General features: G+C 44.9%; 4 protein-coding genes and 1 pseudogene across 4 annotated transcripts; 4 read left to right on the forward strand and 1 right to left on the reverse strand.

Moving 5' to 3' along the window:
- The first annotated feature begins 5,257 nt into the window (after window positions 1–5,257).
- LOC133901768 (acyl carrier protein 2, chloroplastic-like) lies at window positions 5,258–8,486 on the forward strand. The gene is made up of 4 exons (XM_062343253.1): window positions 5,258–5,417; window positions 7,009–7,107; window positions 7,597–7,719; window positions 8,193–8,486. Exons 1-4 carry the CDS (start codon window positions 5,370–5,372, stop codon window positions 8,319–8,321), a joined length of 399 nt encoding a protein of 132 aa, XP_062199237.1. The 5' UTR covers window positions 5,258–5,369; the 3' UTR covers window positions 8,322–8,486.
- Window positions 8,487–8,630: 144 nt separating this feature from the next.
- LOC133901766 (uncharacterized) lies at window positions 8,631–10,612 on the forward strand. The gene has a single exon (XM_062343250.1). It carries the CDS (start codon window positions 9,908–9,910, stop codon window positions 10,469–10,471), a length of 564 nt encoding a protein of 187 aa, XP_062199234.1. The 5' UTR covers window positions 8,631–9,907; the 3' UTR covers window positions 10,472–10,612.
- A 1,783-nt stretch (window positions 10,613–12,395) lies between these two features.
- On the forward strand, window positions 12,396–15,553 carry LOC133901767 (SKP1-like protein 20; annotated as a pseudogene).
- Window positions 15,554–16,172: 619 nt separating this feature from the next.
- LOC133901937 (SKP1-like protein 20) lies at window positions 16,173–19,215 on the forward strand. The gene is made up of 2 exons (XM_062343486.1): window positions 16,173–16,658; window positions 18,813–19,215. Exons 1-2 carry the CDS (start codon window positions 16,317–16,319, stop codon window positions 18,984–18,986), a joined length of 516 nt encoding a protein of 171 aa, XP_062199470.1. The 5' UTR covers window positions 16,173–16,316; the 3' UTR covers window positions 18,987–19,215.
- Window positions 19,216–19,700: 485 nt separating this feature from the next.
- LOC133901936 (uncharacterized) lies at window positions 19,701–23,120 on the reverse strand. Its single transcript, XM_062343485.1, has 9 exons — window positions 22,684–23,120; window positions 22,351–22,588; window positions 22,118–22,242; window positions 21,423–21,456; window positions 21,294–21,340; window positions 21,014–21,148; window positions 20,354–20,418; window positions 20,145–20,226; window positions 19,701–20,052 (listed from the first exon to the last, which is right to left on the reverse strand). The coding sequence occupies exons 1-9, from the start codon at window positions 23,034–23,036 to the stop codon at window positions 19,893–19,895; spliced, it is 1,239 nt and encodes a 412-aa protein (XP_062199469.1). The 5' UTR covers window positions 23,037–23,120; the 3' UTR covers window positions 19,701–19,892.
- Between the last annotated feature and the right edge of the window lie 3,792 nt (window positions 23,121–26,912).

Consider the following 26,912-nt stretch of genomic DNA (forward strand, 5'->3'; position numbering starts at 1 on the left):
TTCTTTTCCCTTTTCCCTATTGCGACCAATTATTGTTCTGACCCTGGTGATGAAGTGGAGTTCCAGAAGAAAGGCTTCGACTCAGAGACCATGTCCTAGCGCTCCCCCAGACAACACATGTGGTTGATGGAAGACCCATTATCGCTGAAGGCTTATCTTAGTGTTTCTTTTAAGACCTACAGGTCCTTATGTAATGAATTTTATCATTACGTAATGACACTGTAATGATTTCACTCATGGCGTCACTGCATGTATAGAACATGATCTTAGCATATATGTTGAATGCATCTGGTTTGTTCTTTTGAAACCAGGTGTGACAGTTCCCCATCTAAAGATCTAACAGCTTTGCTATGACGAAGGAACAAATTGATTTAGCTCTCCACGAGTACATATGTAATTCCGCACCCACTGCATTTATACGTCCAGCTGTGCAACATCCCTCACTACCTTACAAAATTGATAACCCTCATTAGATACAAGTAAAATCCCTATCACTCCGAACATGTTACTAATGAATATACATTAGTGACGGATCTGGATCCAAACCTGTCATTGATTATTGGGGGTCGTCATCAAGGACCCCCAACACCCCTAGCTCTGCCAGCCTATGTCTGTGGGCCACTAGCCTCGGAGCCCTCCGAAGCCCCAAGGCACCGGAGTCAGCCCGGAGACCCAGGCTTCCAGAGCCTATGGACCCCCGGAGGCCGTTGACCCCTGAAGCCTTAGGGGAGTTGTCATATCCCAAAACGCTAATTGTGTAATTAAACATGTATAGTCATTATAGTGTTATGTTTTATACGGTTAATTATTATTTTAGATATTTTTTAGAGTGAAAATGGTTTATGAAGAGATAGAAAGACCCTAAATACCTTAGAGAAAAGAAGAAAATAAAAAAGAAAGAAAATAGGGTAAATTTAGGAAAAGTCAGCAAAAGATCCCTCTTGCGGTCTGACAGGGATTCCCCGCGGTCTGACCACCAGAAGGCAGCCATGTAGGCTTGCCACGTGGGCTTCTTGCGATCTGACCGACACCTCTCGTGGTCTGATCACCACAGCACAAAAGGCTCCACTTGAGGAAATCGACCAACTCTATCTCACACTCTCACTCTCACTCGCCCTTCACCCACAGTCCCACACCAAGAGAGAGTGAGAGACCACCTAGATGTCAACGACGACTGGAGATCGACGGAGGGAACTTCCTCGAGCTCCCTGAACGCTTCCTCGAGCTCATTCCCTTCATCCTCATCATCAGGGGAGTTTCAATGCGCGTTCATCCACCTAAAGCCCCTACACCACCCCGGAGTCCGATCTCCAAATTGGGGTTTCCCCGGAGTGAACCCCTCTTATAAAAATCTTCTCTACACTAAGGTGAGACACCTCATACTGTTTTTCCATCATTCCTAAGCTTGAATCGATCCTCATTTCATTTAGACCCAAGTTCAACCTTAGCTTAGATCCCATCCATAGAGTTTTCCAAGTTTGGCTCGGTGAAAGTTACACGGATCACCCTAGAAGCACTCTACTAGTCTCATAGAGCATTTTGGCACCCTTTGTGGTTGAAGGTTTCGCCAGAGCCTTCGCAGGTGGCCTCGCAAAGTGGCGCCAATAGGGTTGGTCTGATCGTCAGATAGCAGTCTAACCGCCGACATACCATCAGTTCGACCACTAGACGCCAAAATCTTCTGCAGGCCGACGGTTTGACAGTCCCCTCCACATCGGTCTGACTGCCAGCCATTCAAGGTTGTATGTACTTAAGTTACCTTATTCGGGATTTCAAACTTTAAAACCATAATTATTTGGTGGTCTTTTGTAAATATTTTTCGAAACAAGGCTGTTGGTGACACAAGAACCAGGGGTCCCCGAGTCCCGAGGCCATATCAGCAGGTTGCCATGTGGCGCCCTCCCGCGGGGATTATCTCCCCGAGGTGCGAGAAGACCAAGTCCCGGGAGAGGGTGCTCGGGGCCATGAACAGTGGTCCCCGAGTACCCGAGTTCCCCGATGACCCGAGAAGACCAAGTCCCGGGAATAGAGTGCTCGGGGCTGCGAACAGTGGCCCCCAAGCACTCAAGTCCTCCGACGACCAGAAAAGCCAAGTATCGGGAAGAGGTTGCTCAGGGCTGCGAATAGTGGCCCCCGAGCACTCGGTTCTCTGAGGATCCGAACAACCAATTCCGGGAGAGAGTGCTCGTGGCCGTGAACAGTGGCCCCTGAGCACTCGGTCCCCCGAGGGCTTGAGAAGTCCTTCGTTGGTGGCCCCCACAGAGGTCCAGCGGTGAGGTGTCAATCAGTGAAAGGTCTGATACTGTATTTAAGAGAGCGCGTGGCCTGTCACCTCCAACTGCTCCTCCACGCTTGCTGTCAGTCCCTGTCACGGCCTGGTAGGGAGGCGTGGGGACATTTAATGCACGGGTCCCATTGCGGGACATCCGGCGCGCCTCGGGATAACATCGCGAAGCCCAAGGTGTCCCGCCTGCCGCCCTGCTGTGTCAGGCGTACAAGACCGGGCCGGCGTGCCGGGCTGCTCGGTGGCTGCCCGGTGGGCCTTCCCCACGACGCCCGTTGAAGAACGGCATGATGACCTACAAGACCGGACGGGGGCGCGTTTTCAACCCTCCCCGTCACCTCGCGCAGCAGCCCATAATGGTTGCTTTCCATTTATGGTGCCTTGGAACTCGCACCATCCCTTTCTGTGCACGCTACCTCCCCGGCGGGTATTTAAGGTGGGGCGGGCTCCCCGGCGAAAAGAAAAGGTTAGGCAAGACAGAGGTTTAGTACAACAGCAAAGACAAGCACAGAAGCTCAAATCACCGAAGAATAAGGAGCCCGAAGCTCTAGACTAGATAAATATTCTTGTAACCGAGCCAACACTCAGAGAGACATTCCCAGAGTATTTATAGCATACATACAGGAGTAGGGTGTTACGCTCAGTGCGACCCGAACCTGTCTAAAAGCCTCTTGAGCATTTACTACTTTCTACATCCGATCCTTACATTCCACCTGCATCGCATTTACGTCCATTTATTTCACCCGCAAAACAGATTCAGAATCATCCCCCTGCTGAATCTCAAAGAGGGTCCCTTCGGATCCCCGCTTGAGGAGTTCACCCTTTGACAGCTGGCGCTCTACAAATATTGAAGCATGCAAATGCATCACATGCATATTTTTTCATCATTTGATTATTTATGCAATGCATTATTGATTTGTTTAGAGAGCATTACGCCGTCGATCCAAGCGAGTGAATGCGACGTCAATCTACCTAAGCTCTATGAATGTTGTGCGGGTAGTATTAGGTAATCGCTAAGCAGCAAGACAAGCATATAAGTATATTGCACTCTTTTATTTGAATTAAATAGAGTCTAAATTGATAAGTCATCGCTTATGTAGGTTTGCATGTTTAGTGATGTTGATGTCGGGTTTAGATAAGTAGAATCTTTTATTGTTTTGTATTATCTTTACCTTGAATTGTTGATGATCCATATCCTTATAGCCTTGATAATATTGTTGATGTCTAACTTAAGAGTTATTCGAAATGCTTAACAATGCATAGGTCCTCGGTAGAGTCAAGCGATGGTGCAATTATTGTTCGCGAGCTTAGCCCTTACTTATTGTTTACAAACACAATGATAATGATATGTCACACCCGATTTTAACAGACAAAACCAGATGCGACTTATGTGTGCCCAGGATATTCAACACACATAAGGACGTCACAAGTGAAGTAACAAAAGTAATATTTTTATAGAATAAATGTTAAACTCTTAAAGCAATTGACATATGTTATCTTCTATGAAGATATTTGCAGTGGAACAAAAGTATTGGTGCCCAACAACACTGCATGCAACTGTCCGGGAGACACACGTCTAGAACGTCACAACCTCGTCTTGATAGTCTTCAACATCTTCACTAACTGAACAGCACCACACATATCGCATGATATAGAAAAAATAGTAAGTGTGAGCACATGACGTGCTCAACAAGTGTGAGAAAGAAAATGATATGTAAGCTTACAGCAAGAATAGGTTAACACATGGTGTATTTGCGTAAATGCAAGTAATGAAACGATATTTGGACTCAAAAAATATTAAACAAATATTAAATGAATGTAACACATAGAGTCCAATACCCAGCATACAAAGCTCTCTACCTTGCATATCATAACGGGTTTAGTACTCCCTGTACTATAACCAAAACTATAACCGAATTCATAACCACAATCCACTAATCATGTGAGGATTCAAGTCTCCCATAATCGTAGGCACGGCTATTATAACTGTTTTTAATACTCTGCAAAGGTTGTCCAGCTTTCCCCACGAGTCAGTAACTTCTAGGTTGCCGTGTTCACGAAATACTTAACACACGCCAGTAGTATGCCGCTAAGAAATCACTGAATAACATTTTTCACTAATCAGAGCCTAATCTAGTATGCATCTACTCACTAGGTTTCACCGTCAGAGTTTATGCGAGTCTAACTCCTACCCAGAAGCCCTTTTATGCTGACACAACACACACTAGATAGATTATAACTATTAGTCACGTCTTACACATATCATTCTCATGATTGGTACGTTACCTCCTTACTTAAGTTACTTGAGCAAACAATAAACCAACAACATAACCATAACAATCACCAAAACCACTTTACTCAAGGTCTAAGGTTTTATGTTGCTAGATCATTAATACATTAACGACTATTATTGCAATATTCATTAATCAAATATATGACACTTCTTAATATCTCAAAACATGGTAAGCAATTAAAAAAAACTCATATCAACTATCCATAATAATATAGGTGACTAGGTAAATTATAATATAGATGATTACTTATCAAATTGATAGATATTATTTGATAGATATTATTATAGTTTATTCACGTCGCACTGGACTACTGGAGGGCCTTCTAGATGGAGTTTTCGTCTCAACTTCGCACACGGAGAGGAGGAAGATGGACTCCTGTCAGACTGTCAACAACAGGTTACACAGGTCAGAAAATGCACACAACTACACAAGCGGCGGGGGGAAATCCACACGCATCACCACGCGGGCATCCACTAGCAGAGCGGAGCAGCCCACGCGACGACGGCCTCTTACCTGGGGTCCCTGGCAGGTGGGCCCGGGCGACGAAGGCGGAGTCAACGAACTCTCCAGCTGGCCCATGCGGGTGCCGCTTCGGCGTCACGGGCTGGGCCTCGTGAGCTCCGCCCCGCCCTCGATACGACCGATGCCAGCCTCCGCTCGTGTCCCCACCCAAATATAAGTACGCCCGCCACCTCCCCCACCCACCCGTCGTCTACTCATTTTCTCCCGACGCGCACTGCACTCTCCTCGCGCCGCCGCCGCCGCCGCCGCCGCCACTACAGCTGCGCTCCATGGCCTCCATCGCCGGATCCGCAGTATCCTTCGCGAGGCCCATCAAGGTATCTTGTCGGATCGCCTCCAGCATCGTCTGATCCGTGATACGAATAGGGTTTTAGCTAGCGGGGGTACCCGTGGTCAACTCGTGCGATTTCTCTGTTTTATGGTTGCCTGCCTACTAATCCGGTGTTGATCTGCCGGGCTGTGATAACTGGTGACTTGGCTTGCGTTTGAGATGCCGTTTTGGTGAGCATTTGAGGGGCCATTTCGGAGATCGAGTCGATGATAAGTTGGTTTCGGTAGATCTGCTCTTTTAGGACCTGATTTTACGTTGCTCTCTTCTAGATTCATATGTTGGACTAGTACTAGAGTGTTCGTGGTGTATAGCTGCGTCTGTTTATGAACTTGTATCAAATGGAGTCTGACCTCACATGATGCGTGGAGTCAGAAGCCTGGTGCCCATATCATTAGAGATTTGGGATTTTTTGTACTTTGGACTCGGGGGTCAACTGCACGACTGATTCACGTGGCTCAGTAGTGGTATGTTGGTGTTAAAGTTAGTGAAACTTTGTTTTTATTGACATGTTAATGTGCACCTCCACCTTCACGCTTATTCGTCGCTCTTAACCTGGAAACAATATACATAAATTATGCTGGATGAGGCAATCCTCTCATACTGTAATGCAATTCTTTGTGCATTCATGGCTTAAGACATGCTCGTTTTTGTGTGGACTGATGTCTACATTTCTTGGTTCTAGCATGTGAAAAGAATAACCAGTTTTCACCATTTTACGTGGTTGGAGTAAAAAAGGTGAAAAGAATACTGATTTTTTTTTTCTGCACACTAAGCATAAATACATGAGCTGCCGTTGTTAGGACGCCTCAGTTGTCATGAAGGACTTTAAGCTCTGCGCCCAAACGTGCTAAAGTGTGAGGAAATAGTATGATAGCCTGGACATCACGTGATGAGACTGATACTGAATATTAGAAGATTTAATGCCCATTGCATTATAATTTGAATTCATTCCATGATCACGTTAAAATTTGGAATTAAGTATTTTCTTGTGTTTTCTCACAATATTTTTTTTTTAAAAAAAACTGTTCACATGTTGTAGTGTGTTTAGGTCATATCTAACTTACTTGTGCAGTGAACATGAAGTGCAAAGTTTCTTTTCAAACTATAAAATAGTCAATAAAATTAGTATGTATATATGGTGTGGTGAGCATTTCTTGTGCACTTTGGTGCATATGAGCTTGCCATTTTGGGATTTACAGAAAATGAAGAGTCCATTCAGGAGTCAACTAATCAAAGAAGAAAATTGCTTGAGGTCTTTATTCACAATTTTGGAACTGGTCGTAATTGAATAACGTGTGAAGATAAACACGGCGAGATTCATTTTATCCTGTGTAGTAGCGAATGACACCGTTGCTAGCTTGAGTTTGGATGTAGGTCTTAATCTCTGAGAGGCAAGTAATACATGGAAAATGTTCTAAACTCTAGAATAAGCTTGGGCCAATAATGCATAGTTAAGTGGATAATTTGGTAAAAGAATAAGCTTGAGCCAGTATTTCGTAGCTTAAAGGTTAGTTTTGTTTATATGTCCTGACCTGAAGTTTTGCATATCTTACGATATTATGTTTGTTGATTCACAGGCAATCAACATTAACTCGGTCTCTTTCTCTGGTTTAAGGAAGGATAATGTATCCTTCGGTCTGCAGCCAGTGCCACAAAGATTTGCAGTTTTCTGTTCTGTAAGTAACCAACTGTTGCCCTTCTCTTGATTTGCAATTGCATAATTAATCATTGCATGATGCTTCAGCCATGCCTCTCCATTAAATTTCCGTTTTGTTTCATATGCCAGTTGTTTTAAGTCAACAAACTACTTTGTTATTTGACATATTGAAAGAGATGCATTTTGTCATGACAGCGGTTCCATGATATATGCATACTTCAATTGTGTTACTATGTGCATATGGGTTCTGACTTCTGATGAAAGATAATTGAAGAAAAAAATGTTTATTCTTGGTTTCATGTGTTTACATGACTGGGTTTGGCTTTGACATAAGTTAGCTGCTATTATAGAATGTGTTTATGTAACCACTGTGTGAATTTTGATTTAAGCAGGTAGATTATAGTATTATACTGTGCAATCTTCTTTCAAAGGTTTGTCATCATCATATGGCCTGTTGCTAATGCTCTTACTCTTTGCCATTGGTGCTGTAAAATCTGCACTTGACCAGGCTAAAAAGGACACGGTGGACAAGGTCTGTGGTATTGTCAAGGAGCAGCTTTCGCTTCCCGAAAACGCTGTAGTCGGTGGCTCCTCAAAGTTTGCTGAGCTTGGTGCTGATTCATTGGATACTGTAAGTCAACCGGATACCATGTGTTCTCCTTAAAGTTTTTAACAAATGAACTTAACTCTGTATACCGTAAGTCAATTGGATACCATGTGTTTTCCTTAAAGTTTTTAACAAATGAACTTTACTCTGTATAAGTTTTTGTTACGATTCTTGGGTAGCAGATTAACATTTGGCAGTCATTTCCTTGTACTTAGACCAATCATAATACTTTTTTGTGGAATAGCTTGTAGAAGCAGTCCTTTGGTTCTCTACGCTGTCTTGGAGTTATTTATTCTTCTAGCAGTAGATCTAGCCTTTTTAGATCTGCCATGCTCTTGTTGTTCTTCTGGAACAGTTTTTCGTATCAGTACTTCTGTACTGAAGTTTGTGCAAGTTATCATGCTATGGCTAAGCTGGTTTGAAGTCTCATGTTCTGTTTTCTTCACCTCGCCCTCATTTCCAAAGAGATAAAATCTTCCTGGGGATCTGTTTTGTAGGTTGAGATCGTTATGGCACTCGAGGAGGCTTTCGAGATCACTGTGGAGGAGTCAAGTGCACAGTCAATTGCAACAGTCGAAGATGCTGCTGAGCTCATTGACAATCTTGTTGCTGCCAAATCGTCCTAAACTCATGGTAGTAATGCTTTGGGTGCTTAAACTGGCTCTGTACCAGGGCATTCCTTGTTCTATGCCCCTTTTCTGCTGGATTTTACTTGGAGATCTGGTTACATTGTAATGACTGTCATTTCCTATCTTGTGATGCTATTACGTTGAAGCGTTTGGGCTTGCGGACGGACAACTTGTTTCGGTTGTATATTGAAGTGGTTTAGGGTCGGGATGGGTGTAATGGGAGCTTCCTTCCGGCAGTTCCCTCGACCTTATGGTGCTTGTGACTTGAACCACCCAGCAAACCATTTTCGGGGGACGGTGCTAAGCACCTGAAGCGAGTCCTCCGACACTTGAGGCGAGTGTCAATGAGATGCTCATTGATCTTACCTAGTTATGTTCACAATTCTGCTTATGTTTGTTCTCTTGGGTGTTTTGTCATCCTCCTATATGGGCAGTGGATGTCTACATTTCCATCGATGGCACCAGCTAGCCTGGATTCATAGCTCTTTTTAAGTACAGTCTTGGCGCCCTAAGATGATCTCTAAGCCTCTTCGAGGAGTTGCTATGGCGCCCTAAGAACTTATGGAAAGAAAGAAACCGCAGACTTTTTCAAAGCCAAAGCATGCAACCGTTCCAGATCTCATCGTTGGCGAAGGAAGAGGATATCAAAACTGGGAGTGTCCACGGTGCTGGACGATCCTGTGTAGTGTGCTTCATGGCAGGTATCAGTCATATCCTTTGTATCTCTCTTTTCTTTGATCTCCTAGATGTCGCTCTTGGCCGAGCTTCTCTCGGCATTTCTTGTAACTGAACCTGCAATACTTTCTTTTTTTTCTACTTCAATGAATGGCAGAGCTCGGCCAAGCTCCTGCCCCTATTTCGGAAAAAAATGGCGCCAGTGGGGGAATTCAAATAGTACATTTGTATTAATAGTTTGTGTTCTACTTTCTGATGGCATGATTAACTTACTCATTGCACGTCTGCAAACCGATGGAAAGGTCATCATTCTGTTCACAGGCCGTCAAGCACGCGCACGGGACAAACGAAAACACACGATCGAGCCTCAACGCGTGCCTGCCTCCCTAGCTTTACCCATAGGTAACACAAAACAATGCACCTCGCGCTATGCGAACACGCTGGATTAGCGCAACTAATGCATACAGGCCAATGGAAAACATGAATAGTGCAATCCCTTGTATAAAAATTAAGCGAGATTTTGAGGTCGGACATGCGAGAAATGTCTTTTTGTTCATGCGACTCCACTGTCATCAGAGATCAGACCATGAGTGGTCCTGCAGAGCAGTGACCATGGGCGTCGTCAGGCTGAGTGGTTGCTCTGCAGGATTGAAAATATTCTACCCTTGTCGGATGAAATTCCCCGACAACCATCAGCACGGGCTGCATGCTTGCTTGGCTGTCGGAACGCACGGCAGGGGCGACACCCCCTGCGCTCATCGATCGATTAGACTGAACCTTTTAGCGCCCGAACAACTAGCAAGCACAGTGGCACACTAGCGGCCTAGCAGCTATACATATAGCTCCACCGCAAAGCCGGGCAGAGGCGAAAGAAAGCGCTAGAAAGGAGACGCAGAGCGAGCTCGCAGATGACAGAGGAGAAAAAGGCCACCCGGAGGGAGGAGGAGCTCGTGGAGGCCGCGCTGGCCGCGGCGGCGGCGGCGCTGCTCGTGTCGGGCGTCAAGAAGCTGGTGGCGCCGGCCGTGCTCGTGGCCCCGTGGTGGCCCGCGTCGCTGTCGATGCCGTCGCCCGCGTTGTTCCTACTCCTCAACGTCGTCATCGCGTCCATCGTCGTGGCGTCCATGCAGCCGAGGCGAGCGGCGTCGGCGGGCGCGGTCCTCCGGGACGCGCCGGGCGACGGTGCGAAGAGGCTGAGGAGGAGGAGGAGCAAGAAGCGGGAGGGCGCGCAGCCGGCGGCCGAGGCCGTTGCGGATGGCTGCTGCATGGCGCTGGTGGCTACGGGCGGGCCGGTAGAGACGGCGACGGTGGTGGTGAAGGAGGTGGAGGCTGAGGAAGAAGAGGCCGGCAACGCAGAAGAGGTGAACAAGCGGGCTGAGGAGTTCATCTCGGCGTTCCGGCACCACCTCAGGGTCGACTCCTTCTCGTCCGGAACTAGCCGGCGAGGCAGAGCTAGGATTGCACCTTGCCCTTGACCGGAGTTGCACGCATTCGTATTGCAACCATGCATGTTTTGTTTTTGGTTTTCAACATTTTATTTATTTTACTTTCTTGTCCTTGTCTTTCTCATCAAAGTTGTAGTTACTCCATTAGTTTGATGGACTTGTTTTTTCTCAGTACTGACAAGTATGCTCAAGAATCAGCCATCTTCATTTCTAGTCCATACCGGCTAGGAATTTGAAACATTTTATCTTCCAAAAACTTGTTTTAAGATTATGGAAGTCACCTTCCAAAAACTATGGATTATCACATTATTGTACTACAAAAGCTAGAATCAAGTAATAAAGTCCCAGCCTCCCCTAAAAACACTAGATATTTTGGTCTCACACAAAAACTAGATCTGATATTTTCCTTCTCCCTAATATAATTTCTTACACCAGGCCTGTTTGTAAAAGAGAGTGCGATCCAAATTCTCAGGATTTGATACAAAATAGAACTAAACCCTAAAGAAATCTCGAAACAGTTCCCCTATTGGGAACATGAAAAAATTACGGAATATAAGTTCAATGCAAAAGGCCCATTATGTTGATTTTTGTTTCTGAAATGATATTATTGTATTGAAAATATGCAAAAATATAATTCAAAATAGAAAAATTACAGAAATAGATGTCAGCCAACACTCTATTTGCCAATCCTTTTGTTGGCAACCGGAGAGCCCATCGGCATTCGGTGTGCCGACAAGGGGTGAGGCGGGAGGCCATGTCTGTACCACGCAGGTTGTTAGCGTGCGAGTAGCACTTCTCGGCCCTCCCACACCAGGATGAACGGGACACCTTCGTGTGTGTTACCTCCAACAAGAGCTCATCTCACTTCCGCATGTGTGCCAAGTTGGATTTTGGCTCTCCAATTGTCAATAACACCCTAGTCGGCATTTAGGGTGCCGACGAACACTTATTTTCCTATTTTGAATTATATTTTTATATTTTTCTAATAAAATAATATTATTAAAAAATACCTACTATCAGGTCACCACCATGAGGTTAAGGGGGTGACTATTTATCACTCGACTGAAATCAAGGGGGGCTTTCAGTCGATGAACCAGGGTCATCCATTCTCCATATGACAGCCCTGTGTGGTTCTTCTTCCTCCGACCGTTCTCTTCTCTGACACGACAACTTCTGATACGAGCTCATCGCGACGCTCACCTCCCGCCCGCCTACATTTGTCCCTAGCGACACTAACCTATCGGCACGTGATGCCTCTGCCCTAGCCCCATCCACCGTCCCCGCCATGCTAACCCATCTGCACATGATGTCCTCGCCTTAGTCCTACCCATCGGTGGTCTCCCCGTCGCCTCGCTACCCTGTCGTCTCGCCCACTGCCACCACTTGTCCTGTCTGCCTCCACCAAGCTTCCTTCTAAGCCCGGAATACATAGAATCCCACCAAAATATTCAAAACCCTAAAGCCTACCGCTGCTTACTTGTCGACACCGCGTGTTCACACGGTCGATTGAAATTGATCTCGCATGTCGCCCTCAAAGCCCTTCATCTAAGCCCGGAGATCGCCGAAGGACCCCAAAACTCCAGCAACCTTAAACCTGGCAACCCTAACACTAAAACCTTACCGGTGCCAGTGTGCACATGCACTTTCACATGTTCAACTGAGACCTCGCTTCATTTCAGCCGATTGTTACAAAAGTAAATATGCTAGGCTAAAGCCTCAACCTACAAAACTTTATGGCCCACATAACCCATCACTCCATCTTGTTTAAAGGATAATTACTCAGTTACCACTCTAAATAAGTGATAATTACCCGTTAAAGATAACATAAGAACTATTCTAAATTAATATATGTGAGATATAGTAGCAAACGAGGAATTGACACTAAGACGTGGAAAAAGAGAACGGCGGCCTGGCCTTGATTGCGTCCGGAAATAAAAGCAGTCCACAACGTCTTCTGTCCTCCGCAGCTCCGGCAATAACGAAACCCCCTTCTGAGAAGCAACACCACCACGGCGGCACGGCCACGCCGTTACCACCTCCTTCTGGCGATCGAATCGATGGCGGACGCTGAGGCGTCGGTGGCGGCGGAGAAGAGGATGCTGATGCTGCGCAGCCGTGAGGGCGACGAGTTCGAAGTGTAGGCGACGGTGGTGATGGAGTAGCAGACCATCAAGCGCATGATCGAGCACGACGGCGCCGATAAAGGCATCACGCTCCCCAAAATATCCTCCAGGATCCTCTCCAGGGTTATCGAGTACTGCAACAAGCACGTCGAGGCGCGCGGCGCCGCCGCTGCGGCCGGCAGCGACGCTGTCGCGGCCCCCGCGGTCAACAAGGCTGTCGAGGATGCGCTCAAGTCCTTCGACGCCAACTTCATCATGGTCGACAAGACGACAAGGACACCCTCTATGACCTCATCCTGGTGAGGCCCTCCCTCCTGTTCGCTCTTCCCTGTCCCCAATCTGTACTTGTGATCGTTTTTTTTAGATTGTAAGTTGTGATCGCTGTTTGTATGTGCTTGTTGCGTTTATTGAATATTGACGATGATCATATTGCTTTTTGGATACTGAGAATAGGGGATAATTTCGTGTGGAAATTGGGCTGTGCTCGGAAATAGTGTTCTGCTAGGCTCTACCCTTTTGGAGCGTACGTTTTGTAGTGTGGTCTTGCTGAGTTCTGGACTGGAAAACGTCATTAGATGTCGTTTGATCGCTGCATGTACCCAGATTGCCGTTCATGGTGAATTTGTTGCTTTTCTCGTGGTTTATAATCGTAAATTACCCCTGTGCTTGTGATGTGTCTGCTTCTGGCAAGGTTAGGTCCCAGGTTCGTTACGTTTCATAATTTTGTACGTATTAGAAGTGGTCAATGTTTTGTTGGCATCACCATTGCAGCCTATAAGTAGCTAGCAGAGGAATTTTGTGCATTTTAGGGTCTGTTTAAGGTACCAAAAGTTCCCTAGAAGTCTCTATTTAAGCCTAAAGTACTAGAAGTTGTCCTGAAGAAGAATTTTGTGCATCTTAGGGTCTATTCAAGGCTCCCAAATTTGTCCCGAAGGAGTTCAGAACGTCTCTATATTTGTTCCATTTGGTATAATGTGACGATCTCGAGGAGCTCGGCGGAGATGGAGCCGTAGAGCCATGCGAGGACAACGCAATCCATGCGCGCCCAATCCGTCCGGTCTGGATGGTAGACATCGGACAGGACATGGTCGGCCAATGCGTACTTGCCGAGGATGACGAGGAAGAGACCCCGCCACTTTGTGTAGTTGGCCGCAGCGAGGTCAAGAGTGACCGGGACCAACGTCTTGACGTTGAGAACCGCCACGGCCTGGGCGTGAAGGGATGCCGTGGCGTCATCACCGGGATCGACGGAGAGGGTGGCAGCCTCTGGAAGGGATCCACGCGGTGGTATGGCCGGCTGCAGGGGCGCAGCCAGGGTGGGCGTGGATGCATGGGTAGGAGGTGCCGCAGGAGACGTCAACACGGGAGCAGAAAGGGAGGCGAAGACTGCTCGGACCGCATCGGCAGTCGCGGCGGCGATGGTGTCCGCGAGGGACGCAGCAGGGGTGTCGGGGGAGATAGCCGCAGCGGCAGCTGCACCGGCCGCCACAGCGGCGGCGTCGAGAGCCGCCTGGGTGGATGCGTCGAGGGAGTCAGCGGGCGCGGCCATGCCAGGCGCCTGTGACGAGAGAGAGGAGCGGAAGCTACGGATCGAACAAATCTGATGCCATGTGAGAATGATTAGGCTCAACGCAACGCTGATTCATTACGGAGGAAACCACATATATACACCTCACCCTTGCCATAACAACTCAACCGATTTATAGCAACAGAATCGGGAGATTTGGAGGGAATATCGGTGGTGATACATACTGCCATGCAAGGCTAGATATGATACGTCTAACATGATGGATTGTTGTGAACTGTGATGCATTTGGTGAATGAGGACCATGGGGTGACTCTGGAGAAATGTGCTTCTGTACCCTTTATCGTTCGTTTTTGTAATGAACGTCCCGAATGGTTGGCTACTCGTGGAAATGATATCAATTGGCTCTCTTAGTTTATGACGATTTTAGGACAGGAACTAGATTCTGTCTGAAATGGTTCTTTTGATGCTTAGGATATCCAAAATGGTTCTTTTGATGCTTACGATATCCGAAATGGTTTAGCTGATGCTTTGTGGAAAGCTCTAACACTGCTATGATTTTGCCATGCTCAGATAGGACGGCGGTGAAACTAGTTTAGGTGATGACCCCATCTAAACCCTGAATGGAATTTCTTTGTTTGCCTGGTTTTAGCTGGTAGGATTTTATTTTGGCTTTGAGCATTGTCGAAATAATTCCATACATTGTGGGATCATATTTCTGCGATTCTTTAATTGTTTGAAATCGTTATTTTTCACCTGGCTTGCCCTGCATACCTTTTGCATTGTATCAGTCAACGCATAAAGGTAACTGAACTGTGCACAATTCTGCTGTTTCAATACCAGTACGTCAGGAATTGTGCAATGTCTGCTTGCATACTAGCATTGACCTGCTGTACTCGTAATTCTTTTGTCTTTGGATGTACTTTGAGACCCTCCGTTGCTACGATACACACTCTTGCTCTCTGTTGTGTAGCAACTGGCTTCTATTTACATCTTATCTACTCATGTTCAATGCACCAGTCGTGGATTGAACCTTTTTGGTGTTCCAAACCTCCAATCAAACGGATCTTTTGACAGTACGACCTTGACATGTGTTGGCCTCGACAGGCCGCAGACTACCTGAAAATCGAGGGGCTAGTGAACCTAACCTGCCAGACCGTCGTGGACATGATCAAGGGGAAGACGCCGGGCAGATCCGCAAGATGTTCAACATTCCCACCCCCTCCCCCGAGGAAGAGGAGGAAGTGAGGAGGGAGAACCAGTGGCCCCGCGAATGAAGCTCTGGCAACAGCAATCTCCTAAAACCATGCCAGCAGGAACGTGATTTGTCAGGATGTTGAGTTTGGAGCAGCTGTAGACTGTCTCAGGTTTAAGCGAATGGTTATGTGTAATTGGGTTTGGTGGCTCGTGAGCAGGATATGTGCTTATTTCGTTTGATTTTGGTGGATGCACTCTGGAACATGAAGCAGATCGATGTTTGGTTATCATGCCTTGCTGGTTTTTTCGCCTTCGCTTTGTATCACATTTTTCAGTGTCGCCTTTTGCGTTCATATTATGCGAATTTGGTAGAGCTTCTCGTGGTTGAACGCTTCTTGGGTTTCAGACTTACAGGCACCGGGAGTTCCCTGTGTCTTGTGATAAGTCTCAGAGTGGGGTTGGGGTTGGGGTTGGGGTTAGGGTTGGAGTTGGGGTTGGTAGAGACGTAGCTTCAAGAATTTTTGATTTTTTAAGAAGAGTATCTCTGCTTTAAAAATTTGTAGATCTAGAACTTAGGTGCATCGGGATATGTTTGAATGATTCGGCTTAAATCACTCTACCGATCGGAGCCTTGGAAGAACAAGAAATAACCTTTTACGGTTGTGCTTGCTCGCCGATGTTTTCTTGGGCGCAATTGTTCGCCTTCAACCTACGAAGGCCCAACTAAGAAGCTAGCCTTCGGCCCATAAAGCCCACCGTTCCAAACCATCGAAGGCTCAGATATTATGGCCCATAAAGCCCACCACTCCAACCCATCGAAGGCCCAGATATTGCGGTCCAGCAGATAGCGTAACGCCCCGCCCCGCCCCGCCCCGGCTTCTAGACCTTTCTCCTTCCGCAACTCCGGCAATAAAGCAGCACCGTCCCCATTCCCTTCAACCACGATAGCCTCGCCTCTCACCTAGGGTTTAGCCTTGCAGCGTCACCGCACCGCCACCACAACCAACCCTTCCTCCCGGAGATCGGATCGATGGCGTCGGACGCGGCGGCGGAGGGGAAGGAGAAGGTGCTGACGCTGCTCAGCAGCGACGGCGAGGTGTTCGAGGTGGAGGAGTCGGTGGCTATGGAATCGCGGACCATCAGGCACATGATCGAGGACGGCTGCGCCGACCACGGCATCCCGCTCCCCAACGTCTCCTCCCAGATCCTCTCCAAGGTCATCGAGTTCTGCAGGAAGCACGTCCAGGCGCGCGGCGGCGCCGTCGCCGCCGACGGAGGTGACGAGGCCAACAAGGCCTCCGAGGAGGAGATCAAGGCCTTTGACACCGAGTTCGTCAAGGTCGACCAGGCCACCCTCTTCGACCTCATCCTGGTGAGGCCCTCCCTCCTGTTCGCTTTTCCCCATCTCTATCTGATATGCAATCGTTATTTAAATGTGCTTGTAGCTCTGTTCAAGGCTGATGGCTTGGTTGGTGCTTGGTTATTGAGGTTATGGGGGTAGTTTTGTTCGGAAATTGGCGAATGCTCGAAAATATTGTTGGGTTAGCCTTTGTGCATGTGCAGTTGTGCTTGGCACTGTTTTCCATGGAGCTTATGTTTTGTCATGCTGTTTCACGGTTAATTTTGTTGCTGTTCGCGTGGTTTATAGGCGCAAATTACTCTTGGGTGGATGATGTGACTGTCATACTCATGCTTCTGGCATGTTTATGTCTAAATTTTGCTGTGGTTCCTAATTTGATATTTGGAGTGGCCATTTTTTAGTTGGTATCACAATGTAGCATGCAAGTAGGTAGCAATCATCGTTTGGTCTTAAACCTGTCTTGTTACATAATTTTGGTATTGCAAGGGGTCAATTTTGCATCGGTACTATCGTGATGGCAACATGTAACTAGTTAGGGGAAGTGTTCTCTTCGTATTATTGTCTGTTTAAGGTTATGGAAGTTGTCCTGAAGGAGTTCAGCACATGTTTAGCGACAATACCGCCTTTGCCCTGAATGGAATTTGTGATGCTGTTTCATGGTGAATTTTGTTGCTGTTCGTGTGGTCTACTCGTTTGGCTGTGATGTGTCTGTCGTACTCATGTTTCTAGCATGCTTATATATCTTGCTGCTATTTTTTAGTAACACGCCCCACACTCCATCCAATGGAAACTTGAAGTGCCGGTTTAATGCAGTATATGATCTGTTGTTTTGGAGGCCAAGGCTTAATATGAATGTCCCGAGTTGTAATTGACTTGTGGTAGTAACTGATTCCTGTGCTGTGTTATTATTTTGGGATAGGTATTGAATTCATGATATTTTTATGTGAGGTCTCAAGATACTTGAAATTGTACGGTTGATACTTAGGAATGGTTTGCCTGATGCTTTGCAAGCTTAGTAGTTCTGTGATTCTGTGATATGAGTCCTACAGTAGAAGGTAGGGGTGAAAATGCTCGAACCGTTTTAGATGCTAATCGGATATCGGATCGGATCTCAGATAGTTGTATTGGATATCGGATTCCGATGTAGGGAGCCAGATATTCGAGAATAAAATTGGATATATCTGAAAACTATATGATAATTATCCGAGCCTATCCTCCAGAGCTTGTAACTTTTTCATAAAGAGTCGGATGGAGACAATTTTTATATAAAAATTGTAGCTCTTGGCGAGATCTACAAGTTTGTAGTTGATATTTTTTTCACTTGAAGTTGCTAATATATTCAAATAATTAATAGAAGCTTCAGCCAGTGTACTGTTCACTCGTAACTTCTCCGATTTTGCTCTAACATAACTCCTTCCATTGGAGTATATTGCTGATTTGCTTATTGGACCTCTAATATAGTTGAGTTTTGGGTATGTGGAATGGTTGAACAATCATAACATATGTGGATATATATGGTTGGTTCTTTTAATCAATATCTGAATAAATATTCATGACCGACATTGTCTGCATCTGACTCGTCACATATTTGTTTTTTCGTATTTGTGACTAAGACTATCCTCATTCGTATCTCTATTCGACATCATCCATGCCCGGTTTCGATTCTAATGAAAAAAAAAATGAGATAGGTATAGGATCAGCGATATCTGTCCGTATCCGATCCAATTACACCCGTAGTAGAAGGGATGATGGAACTACTTTAGATGGTGTAATGTTTTAATGATAACGCCAGCTTTGCCCTGAGTGGAATTTGTATGTTTGGCTGTAGGATCATATGGTGTACTTTCCGTGTTCATATTTCCCCAATTTCTAGATTGTTTGAAATCAATTTTCTTTCGTCTGATTTGTCCAATTCGCTGCATATATGATAATGTTGCATTGCATCAGCCTTTACTTACCTGCAACACATCATGGTAACTCAAATGTGCACAATTCTGCTGCCCAGATACACTTGTAAACATGGAACTCGGTTGTCCGTTGATGCACATTGAGATCCTCGGTTGCTTAATTAAGTACTGTTCTCTCTGTCAGTATCAACTGCCATCTATTTGCATCCTATCTACTGATGAGCGATGCTCCATATCTGACATGTATTGGTGTTAACAGGCTGCAAACTACCTGGACATCAAGGGGCTGCTGGACCTGACCTGCCAGACCGTTGCAGACATGATCAAGGGGAAGACGCCGGAGGAGATCCGCAAGACCTTCAACATCAGGAACGACTTCACGCCTGAGGAAGAGGAGGAAGTGAGGAGGGAGAACCAGTGGGCCTTCGAATGAAGCTCTAACAACAGCAATCTCCTATAACCAGGCCAGCAGGAACGTGATTTGTCGGGAAGTTCGAGTTTGGAGCAGCTATAGACTTGCTCTGGTTTAAGCAAATGCAAAGTAAGGTGTACGTAGGTTCGGTGGGTCGTGAGTAGACTTTTTTGCTGACTCCGTTCATTTTGGTGGGTTCATTTTTGGCTGGTTGGTTATCAAGCGTTGCTGGTTATTCTGCTTCGATTTCTATCGCGTTTCATGTGCTGTCATCTGTTGCCTTTTGCGTTTGTGCTTAGTTTATGATGTGGGTGCCGTGGTTGGATGCATCCTGGTTCTTGGGTTTCAGAACGCACAAGAATCGACTTGTTTCGGTTGTGCGCTTGCCCACTGGTGTTGCAAGCGTTCTGCCTGTTTGGTGGCAACTGGCAAGCAACACTGTGCCTCGGCAGATTTTGATTGTTGACGACATAGATCATTCGATGCGGACGCGCACCGGAAGCGCGGCACGCGTTGGGAGTACGGGTAGCAAAACCAGGTACGTTCTACACGACGAAACTTGGGGACCGGCCGTCGTCACTGAGAACCATATGCAACATAAAACGCACTGCGGATTTTGTATTCCTAATTTTTTTTCCCTCGTCGTAAACACGGAACCTCCCCGAACTTCGCCTCATTGAACTACAAAATTGGCAAGTTTTAGATTCCTAAACGAACCAAGTACACAGAAAAATGATGGTTATCTGATAATTTTGTCTATCCTCCGGTACAGCATGTGGCAAAGGGTTGGTTGCCTGGTTGGCCACAAAACTATCCTAAATACATGGTGAAAGGTATTGAAAACAAGGGCCTTCAAATACACCCTTGTTTACGCGATTTGGAGTACATTCACAACCAGTGGGGTACACACAGTACATCACTCGACCATCAGCGTCGCAGTACTATATTAATCTCATCATCGTCTGAGCTGACTGCATCAAGCTCAACTGTATTCTCTGGAGGATTATTCACCTTTCGTCTCTTGATATCTTGCTCTGGTTTCCGCAATCCCTGCTTGGGTAGTGCTTTGGCGCCAGATGATGCCGAACTATAAAATAAGAATCTTTGCTTATTTTAATGTCGTTGATAAATAGAGAAGAAGAAACCATTGTAAGCAAACCGCTGCATATTGTGACTGACCTCTTGTTTAAGCTGAACTTCGATTTCTGTTGGTTCATAGAACCATTGCTTGGGACACTTGGCTTCATATTACCCATACTAGCTGATTGATGCAGACGGAAGTTTCAGTCAATAATAGGAGCCAACGTCATTATGTTTTCTTTCATAAAGTGGATGCTACTTTCATTTAACTCGTGCAACTATACTTATGAAAATGGGGAATTAGTTACCTGTAACATGGGAAAGAAATCTTATACCCTGAGACTGGTTCTTAGTTGTCACTCTATCTGCATTGCTGCACGGTAAAATCAGAGTTTAGGCATGACAACTCTAACTATTTCATACTATCCCAAAGGCTACTGCATATTTTAATCAGAAGCCGGTCTACATCCTTCTGGACATCACAATTTGAGGCAAAACATTTGTGGGGCAATTCAATAGATAATACAATTATATGACACAGACAATCTCCAAAAGGTGTAACTACAAAATTCTGTTTATGCTTTCTCCAGAATGACAAGTTCTAAACCATACACTATAGCGCAAGTGCAAAGAACCTCGAAAAGAAGTCTCAGAGCTTTTAATTGTAAGAACTATCACCGGTGCAATACCCATGGTGGAACGGTGGCAAATGGTTCTTTTTAAAAAAATGAAAAGAAAAACAACACCAATTTTTTTGTGACCATACACCAAACAGAATTTAAAAGGAACAGTAAATACAAATTAGCCAGGTATCATGTGGGCTAAATATAACACTATAATTTGCATACTTCACATTATTGTTTGATTCAACTTTGAAGCTTATTGTTATCAAAGAAAAAGGGTGAAAAGATGAACAAACAGAAGACAACCCAAACGCGGCAGCTGAGATCGAATAGTGCTTTACATACCTTAAAGCCCTTTTTAGGCCATCTATTGACATTACTTTTACCGGTTGGAATGGCTTTCTTGGATTGGGACGCTCTGAGGAAGGATTGACGATGTAAATCCCTTCAGACCGAAGCTTGGAAGCAAATTGGAAGTTTCTGGGATAAAAAAAAAACATCATTTGCATAGAATCAAGCATGGCCCAAAAAGATATTGTAGAATTATATCCGGACCAACAAACAGAACATTAGATGTGGAACTGTTAATGAAAGGTCTAGAGTATCCTTTGGGGTTTTTACTTACCCACCCTTTAGCTCCACTCTTCCAGTAGTGTACTTCAGTGATGTTTTCTGCAAAAAGGAAAGAAGCATAATGAATCATGTTGCATGCATATCCATCTAAGCTGCGGAGTGTCAACAGTTACATCCTTACCGATGAATGGAATTTGCAGTATGATCCTTTACTCCTGATATGAAACAAGCAAAATTCAGTCCGCCAACGACATTTATGATCCATTCTTGTGGTTCAAACATAATGTAGAGGGGAAGTGTTACAGCATACATGTCGTTCTGATATTTCTGAAGAGATGCAGTGATCACTGATCACAAAAGCTTCTTGCCACTTTGTGTGCAGTGCAGTTTCAAAATTTTCCTAAGATATTGGCTTAACGGTAATGAAGCTGCAACTACAATGTCAAGACATGTCCTAATACGGCAAAAATCCAAAAATAGACAACATACGGCACCGTATTTGTCAAAATAGACAACGTGTTGATGTATTTATAAACTTGGCATGTGTATTTGGCACCTCACGTACCGAAAATCCAATTTCGGCACATGAGGCATTGAAAAACCATAGACCCGGCAGTTATCGGCACCTGATAGTGCCGTTTCGGCACCACAGGTGCCAAAAATGGTCTGAATACGGTGCCTGAGGTGCCGTATACGGCACTGTACTGAATGCTGTATATGGCACTGTGCTGAATGCTGTATTCGACACGTAAGGTGTGCCAAATACACATGTTAAAATTGTAAATACGACAACATGATGTCTATTTTTACAATATACAATACATATGTTATCTATTTTTGGATTTTAGCCGTTCTAATACCGGTAGAGATACATACTTATTTATCACCATGGTGCAAGCCATCCCATCTTTCCTCTTCCCTTTGCAGAGACCGAAGTCCGCGGCGACTCCCATCTTCATCATCTGCCCCACGGAAGCAACACTCACAGAGAACCCGCTGCCCTGCACAACAACATCACCGGCACACAATCAAATCAGTACCATTATCATTCGGAGCACATGCCACCCAAGTGATCGAAAAAAAAAATCCAAATGCCAGCCGAAAAGTACCCCATTGTCCATGCGGACGTTGCCATTGAACAGCGCGAACACCGAGCCAACAGCCGCGCCAGAGTAGTGGGCGTGCGCGTCACCGAACAGGAACACCGACGCCTCGGCCTTGTCCAGCGCGCCCATCTTCCAAATGCTGTAGGCGTTCCCCTGCGCGCTCACCCGTGGCACGCCCTTGTCCAGCACCACCCCCGCCGTCGCCCAGCAGCCGGAGAACCTGTCGCTCCTCGCCAAGTTCCTACCCACCAACAAAAAAACCCCAAAATCGATGAGCTAGAACCCCAAACAACCGCATCCGAGAAAAGGCGGGTGATTTGGAGCAAAGATCCTCACTTTATCGCGGATATGCGCACGAATCGGATGTCGGCGAAGCGGTTGCCGATCTCGGCAGGCGAGAGCGCCAGGTGCTTGATGCTGAGGCCGGAGTACTTGTCGACGAGGGTTTCGGAGGGTTTGGGCCGCTTGGGGAGCTTGGGGAGCGGGGAAGTAGCTGCAGGGGCGGCCTCAAGATAGTCCTTGACGGCGTCGCGGAAGACGGACATGTCTGTGCAGCCGGGGCGCGCCGTCCTTGGCGGGGTGATGGCGCCGTCGGAGCCGTCGGTGGGGCTCGGGGAGGAGGGAGGGATATCGGGGACCGCCTCTCCCAAGGAGAGGAGAAGCTCTAGGTCGCCGCCGGGGCCCGCCATGGTTGCGGGCGGCGAGGTGTGCAGGACACTGGGATCTGCGTGTGCGAGAGAGACTGAGAGAGAGAGAGAGAGAGAAAAGGAGAGAGAGAGAGAGGATGTAGACGAAGGAAGCGAGGAGGGAAACGAGAATTCGGGAGGGGATTTTTGGAGGGAAGTTGGCAGGCTGAAAAAAAAATTGTTCTCATAATGGACAATAAATTATAGAAATTTTTATTCTTATTTGTTTACAGATATTACAGAAATAATACAGAAAATAAGTAATTCTGAAATATTAACTATTCGTCCAACGATTTAGCGAAAATAAGTTTTCGTCTTACTGTACGGCAAAAACTCTATTTTCACCCTACTGTATGGCGAAAATATGTGACGTGTCCCAGGCGGCAGATCAGGGGTCCATGATGGCAGTTTTGAGGCTATTTCTCCAAACCGTTCAGTGAAAAAAGTTTTTGCCAAACTATTAATAGAAAATTAGTTTTTACCAAACGGTTGGTCAAAAACTCCTTACCCCTCGTGAACCCATCTCATGCGTGCGACCCCCATGAACTTAATCTCATTTCGCTCACCACGGGCGTGACCGCATGAATAGAGGTGCAGAGGAGGCGATGTCAGTTGAGAGAGGAGAAGAGGGAAGAGAAAAGAGGAAGGAGTAGGGAGAAGAAGAAGGAAGGAAGGAGGGGAGAGAAGAAAGAAGGATGAGGAAGGAGAAGGGGAGGAGGAAGAAGAAGAAGAGTAAGGTATTTTTTTTCTTTTTAATTCTATGTTTAGATGTATGTATTTTACTTTATATGCATGTAAGATTTAATTAGGGATTAAAAAATAATTTTTCTTTTGTAAATGTTGATTTTAGTATAAATCTTTGTATTAGGTTATTTAGAGTATTAGGTTATATGTGTGAGAAATATTATATTATTGGATTGTAATAATATGAGCTTTACAATAAAATATGATATTTATTTGTTTATTTTGACGTATGGACTAGCGGTTTGCAACAGAAAACAGTAAAACAAAGAGAACATAAAAAACCAATGCAACACCGAAGTATTTATGTTAAAAATTTAAAATTCAATGGTATTAATTTGTAAGTTCTTTAGAATTAAACATATGTAATTTGTTGTTGCTCGTAATATGTTTATTTAACTATGTTATCTCCGTTTTAGATTTAGGATTGTAATATTGATTAGATTTTAGGCAACAAAGATTATAATAGTTCATATTTTAGGGGAAATAATTGAGCATTACGTTAGTTAGTTTTAAGTTAGTCGTATTGTATGAATGTAATATAAGTTGATAATTTAATTGATATATTTTTAGGCACAATTATATCAAACTCTATAAATCTTAAAGTATTCTATGGAAATGGTTAAATACATAACAATCTATCTGATATTGATTTGAGTAATTTTCTATTTACTATCCTTGAACATCTAAACTCTAGGGGTACAAGGATGAAGGAGTTCAAACCCAATATTTTCAGCTTGATCCCCATATTTATTCTGTTATGATGTAATGTATCTGGACTCATACGTTAAATTCAGTTTTTTGGAGTTAAAGCCAATGTATCAGATAGACAATGGTTGAAATTGTTGGAGTGGTGCAGGCGTGTTGGGCTGAGTTCAATATCCTAGTACAGCCATGTTCAAGAAAAGTGTATGATAATAGCAATGCAACAGCACTGGTAGAAGAAAATGATGCACTAGAGCATGTAGTGTTGACGGAGGAAGTTGAATAAAGGCAGACGACTGAGGCTGAGGTTGTTGTGTATAGGTAGACGGTAGAGGTTGAGGAGGATCAGGCTGATGCAGGAGAGAAAATTAAATAAATTATTGTTGAGCACGAGAACGTGGACCGTAACGCAATTTGTGAGGAAGAAGCTTTTTTGGAAGCTATAAATGTAGATGATGGTGGTGGTGATAATGAGAATGATAGACGATGAGTGCTCTAATATTGTTATCCCAGAGGAATAGAACATTCGTGACAAAGCGAGGATGCAAGTTATGGAGAACTATAACTCCCCTTGGGAATATGGTTCGAGTATGGTTCACCTAAATCAAGTAATCCACAATCGGTTTAAAATGAAGGATGCAGTGGCACGGTGGGCAATGACATCACATCTATTGTTGTATCAAGTCTAGAAAAAGTACAGTGTCAAGTGCGAAACTCCTAGATGCAGCTTTTATGTTCATGCATACAAGCCGAAGCATTAGACCTATTAGGTAGCCTCTAGAGTGGTTCAGCACAATTGTATGCTGGAAAATGTTAGTCAAAAGCATCGCAACCTCATTGTTGTATTAGTTACAAATGAATTGTTCATTAAGATTATTCAAAAGTGAGACATGGAATGCTCGTTCATCCAACGACCAATATTACAACAGTTTAAATATGAGATTACTTATCAAAAGGCTTGGCGTGCATATAAGACTTCTTATTGCAACCTACCCCGTGTGCTTCAAATTTTGAAGGACAGAAACCCCAGCACATACACCGCTTTTAAGGAGACTGGACTTGATGAAAATTAGCCTAGGGTTTTTTTTTGTCGTTATTTGCTTTGGGTGGATGATACATTCTTGACTGGGAAGTACAAATGCCAGATTCTCACTGCAATTGGTGCTGATGCAAATAACTAAATACTTCATTTGGTATTTGTGTTTGTCAAGGGTGAGAGTAGGTTGAGCTGGCTCTGGTTTTTTAGGCATCTAAAGGTTAGGGTTGTCCGTGATCGTCCTAATGTTCACATCATACATGATTGACATGTTGGGATCTTATCTACTATAAAGGCACTGCAATGGGATTCAAGTGAGCCGTTAACATGGATTGACCTACAGAATAGATGGTGCATGCGTCACATGGGAGCAAATTTCTACAAACAATTCAAGAGCAAAGCACTAATGGACATGTTCAATAGGTTATGTAGCCAAAACTATAGTTGCAAGTTTGATGCTCTATGGAAGGAGTTGGATAAGAATACAAGGACACATGTGCATGAGAGAAATAAGAAGCCGACTACTGATGATACCTCTGTACTGGAGGCGCTGTCACCTCTTGGAGAAGGTATTGATCCTCCTAATATGAGAAGAAGGTCGACAAGAAACATTTAATGTTTCTCGCACTGGATTGATGCATAGCCAAAGGAGAAGTGGTCCTTACTCTATGACACTGGAGGTGTTAGGTTCGTGTATTAGGCTACCTCTTTATCGAATATGTGTAGTATGAACTAGTATGTTTGAAAGTTGGTACACATTTGTATTGATGTTTTTTTGGTATATGTGGCATCATGACTGTCAACATAGCAGAGGTTTACAATTGGGTCATCAGAGGGTTGCATGGACTCCCTATTGTTGCAATCATTGAGGGAATGTTGTACGACTTGATTGGTTACTACTAGAAGAGGTATGTTGCTATTGTTATTCACTGTACAATAATGCGTACATTGTATGCCCAACGGATGATGGAGTACCTAAAGAAGAAGAACAAGCAGGCAATAGAATATATGGTTCATAGCATGGATGTCAATGAGATCCGCTTCAAGATAACCCTGAGATCAAAAGGAGGAGTGGGGAGCGATACAAGAATTGTCACTCATGAGGTGAACCTAGGGCAATTTTTCAATGGATGGTGCGAATACTCTTGCAACAAACCGAAGCTTTTATATGTCTCATGTTCTCATTTGATGGCTGCATTATCACACGTGGGTATGGCAACCTCAGTATATGTGTCACGATTTTACTTGAAGGAAAATGTGTGCTGATATGGACTTGAGACTTCTGTGGATTCAGTGCACGTGGTGACTTCGAAGTTTACGATAAAGATATGTTGATATGTCCGCCCCCTATGATGTTGCTTAGACATTCTCATAGAAAAGGTGGTCGGTCATAGACT

The sequence above is a fragment of the Phragmites australis genome, chromosome 20 (assembly GCF_958298935.1).
Source record: "Phragmites australis chromosome 20, lpPhrAust1.1, whole genome shotgun sequence".
Classification (NCBI taxonomy): domain Eukaryota; kingdom Viridiplantae; phylum Streptophyta; class Magnoliopsida; order Poales; family Poaceae; genus Phragmites; species Phragmites australis.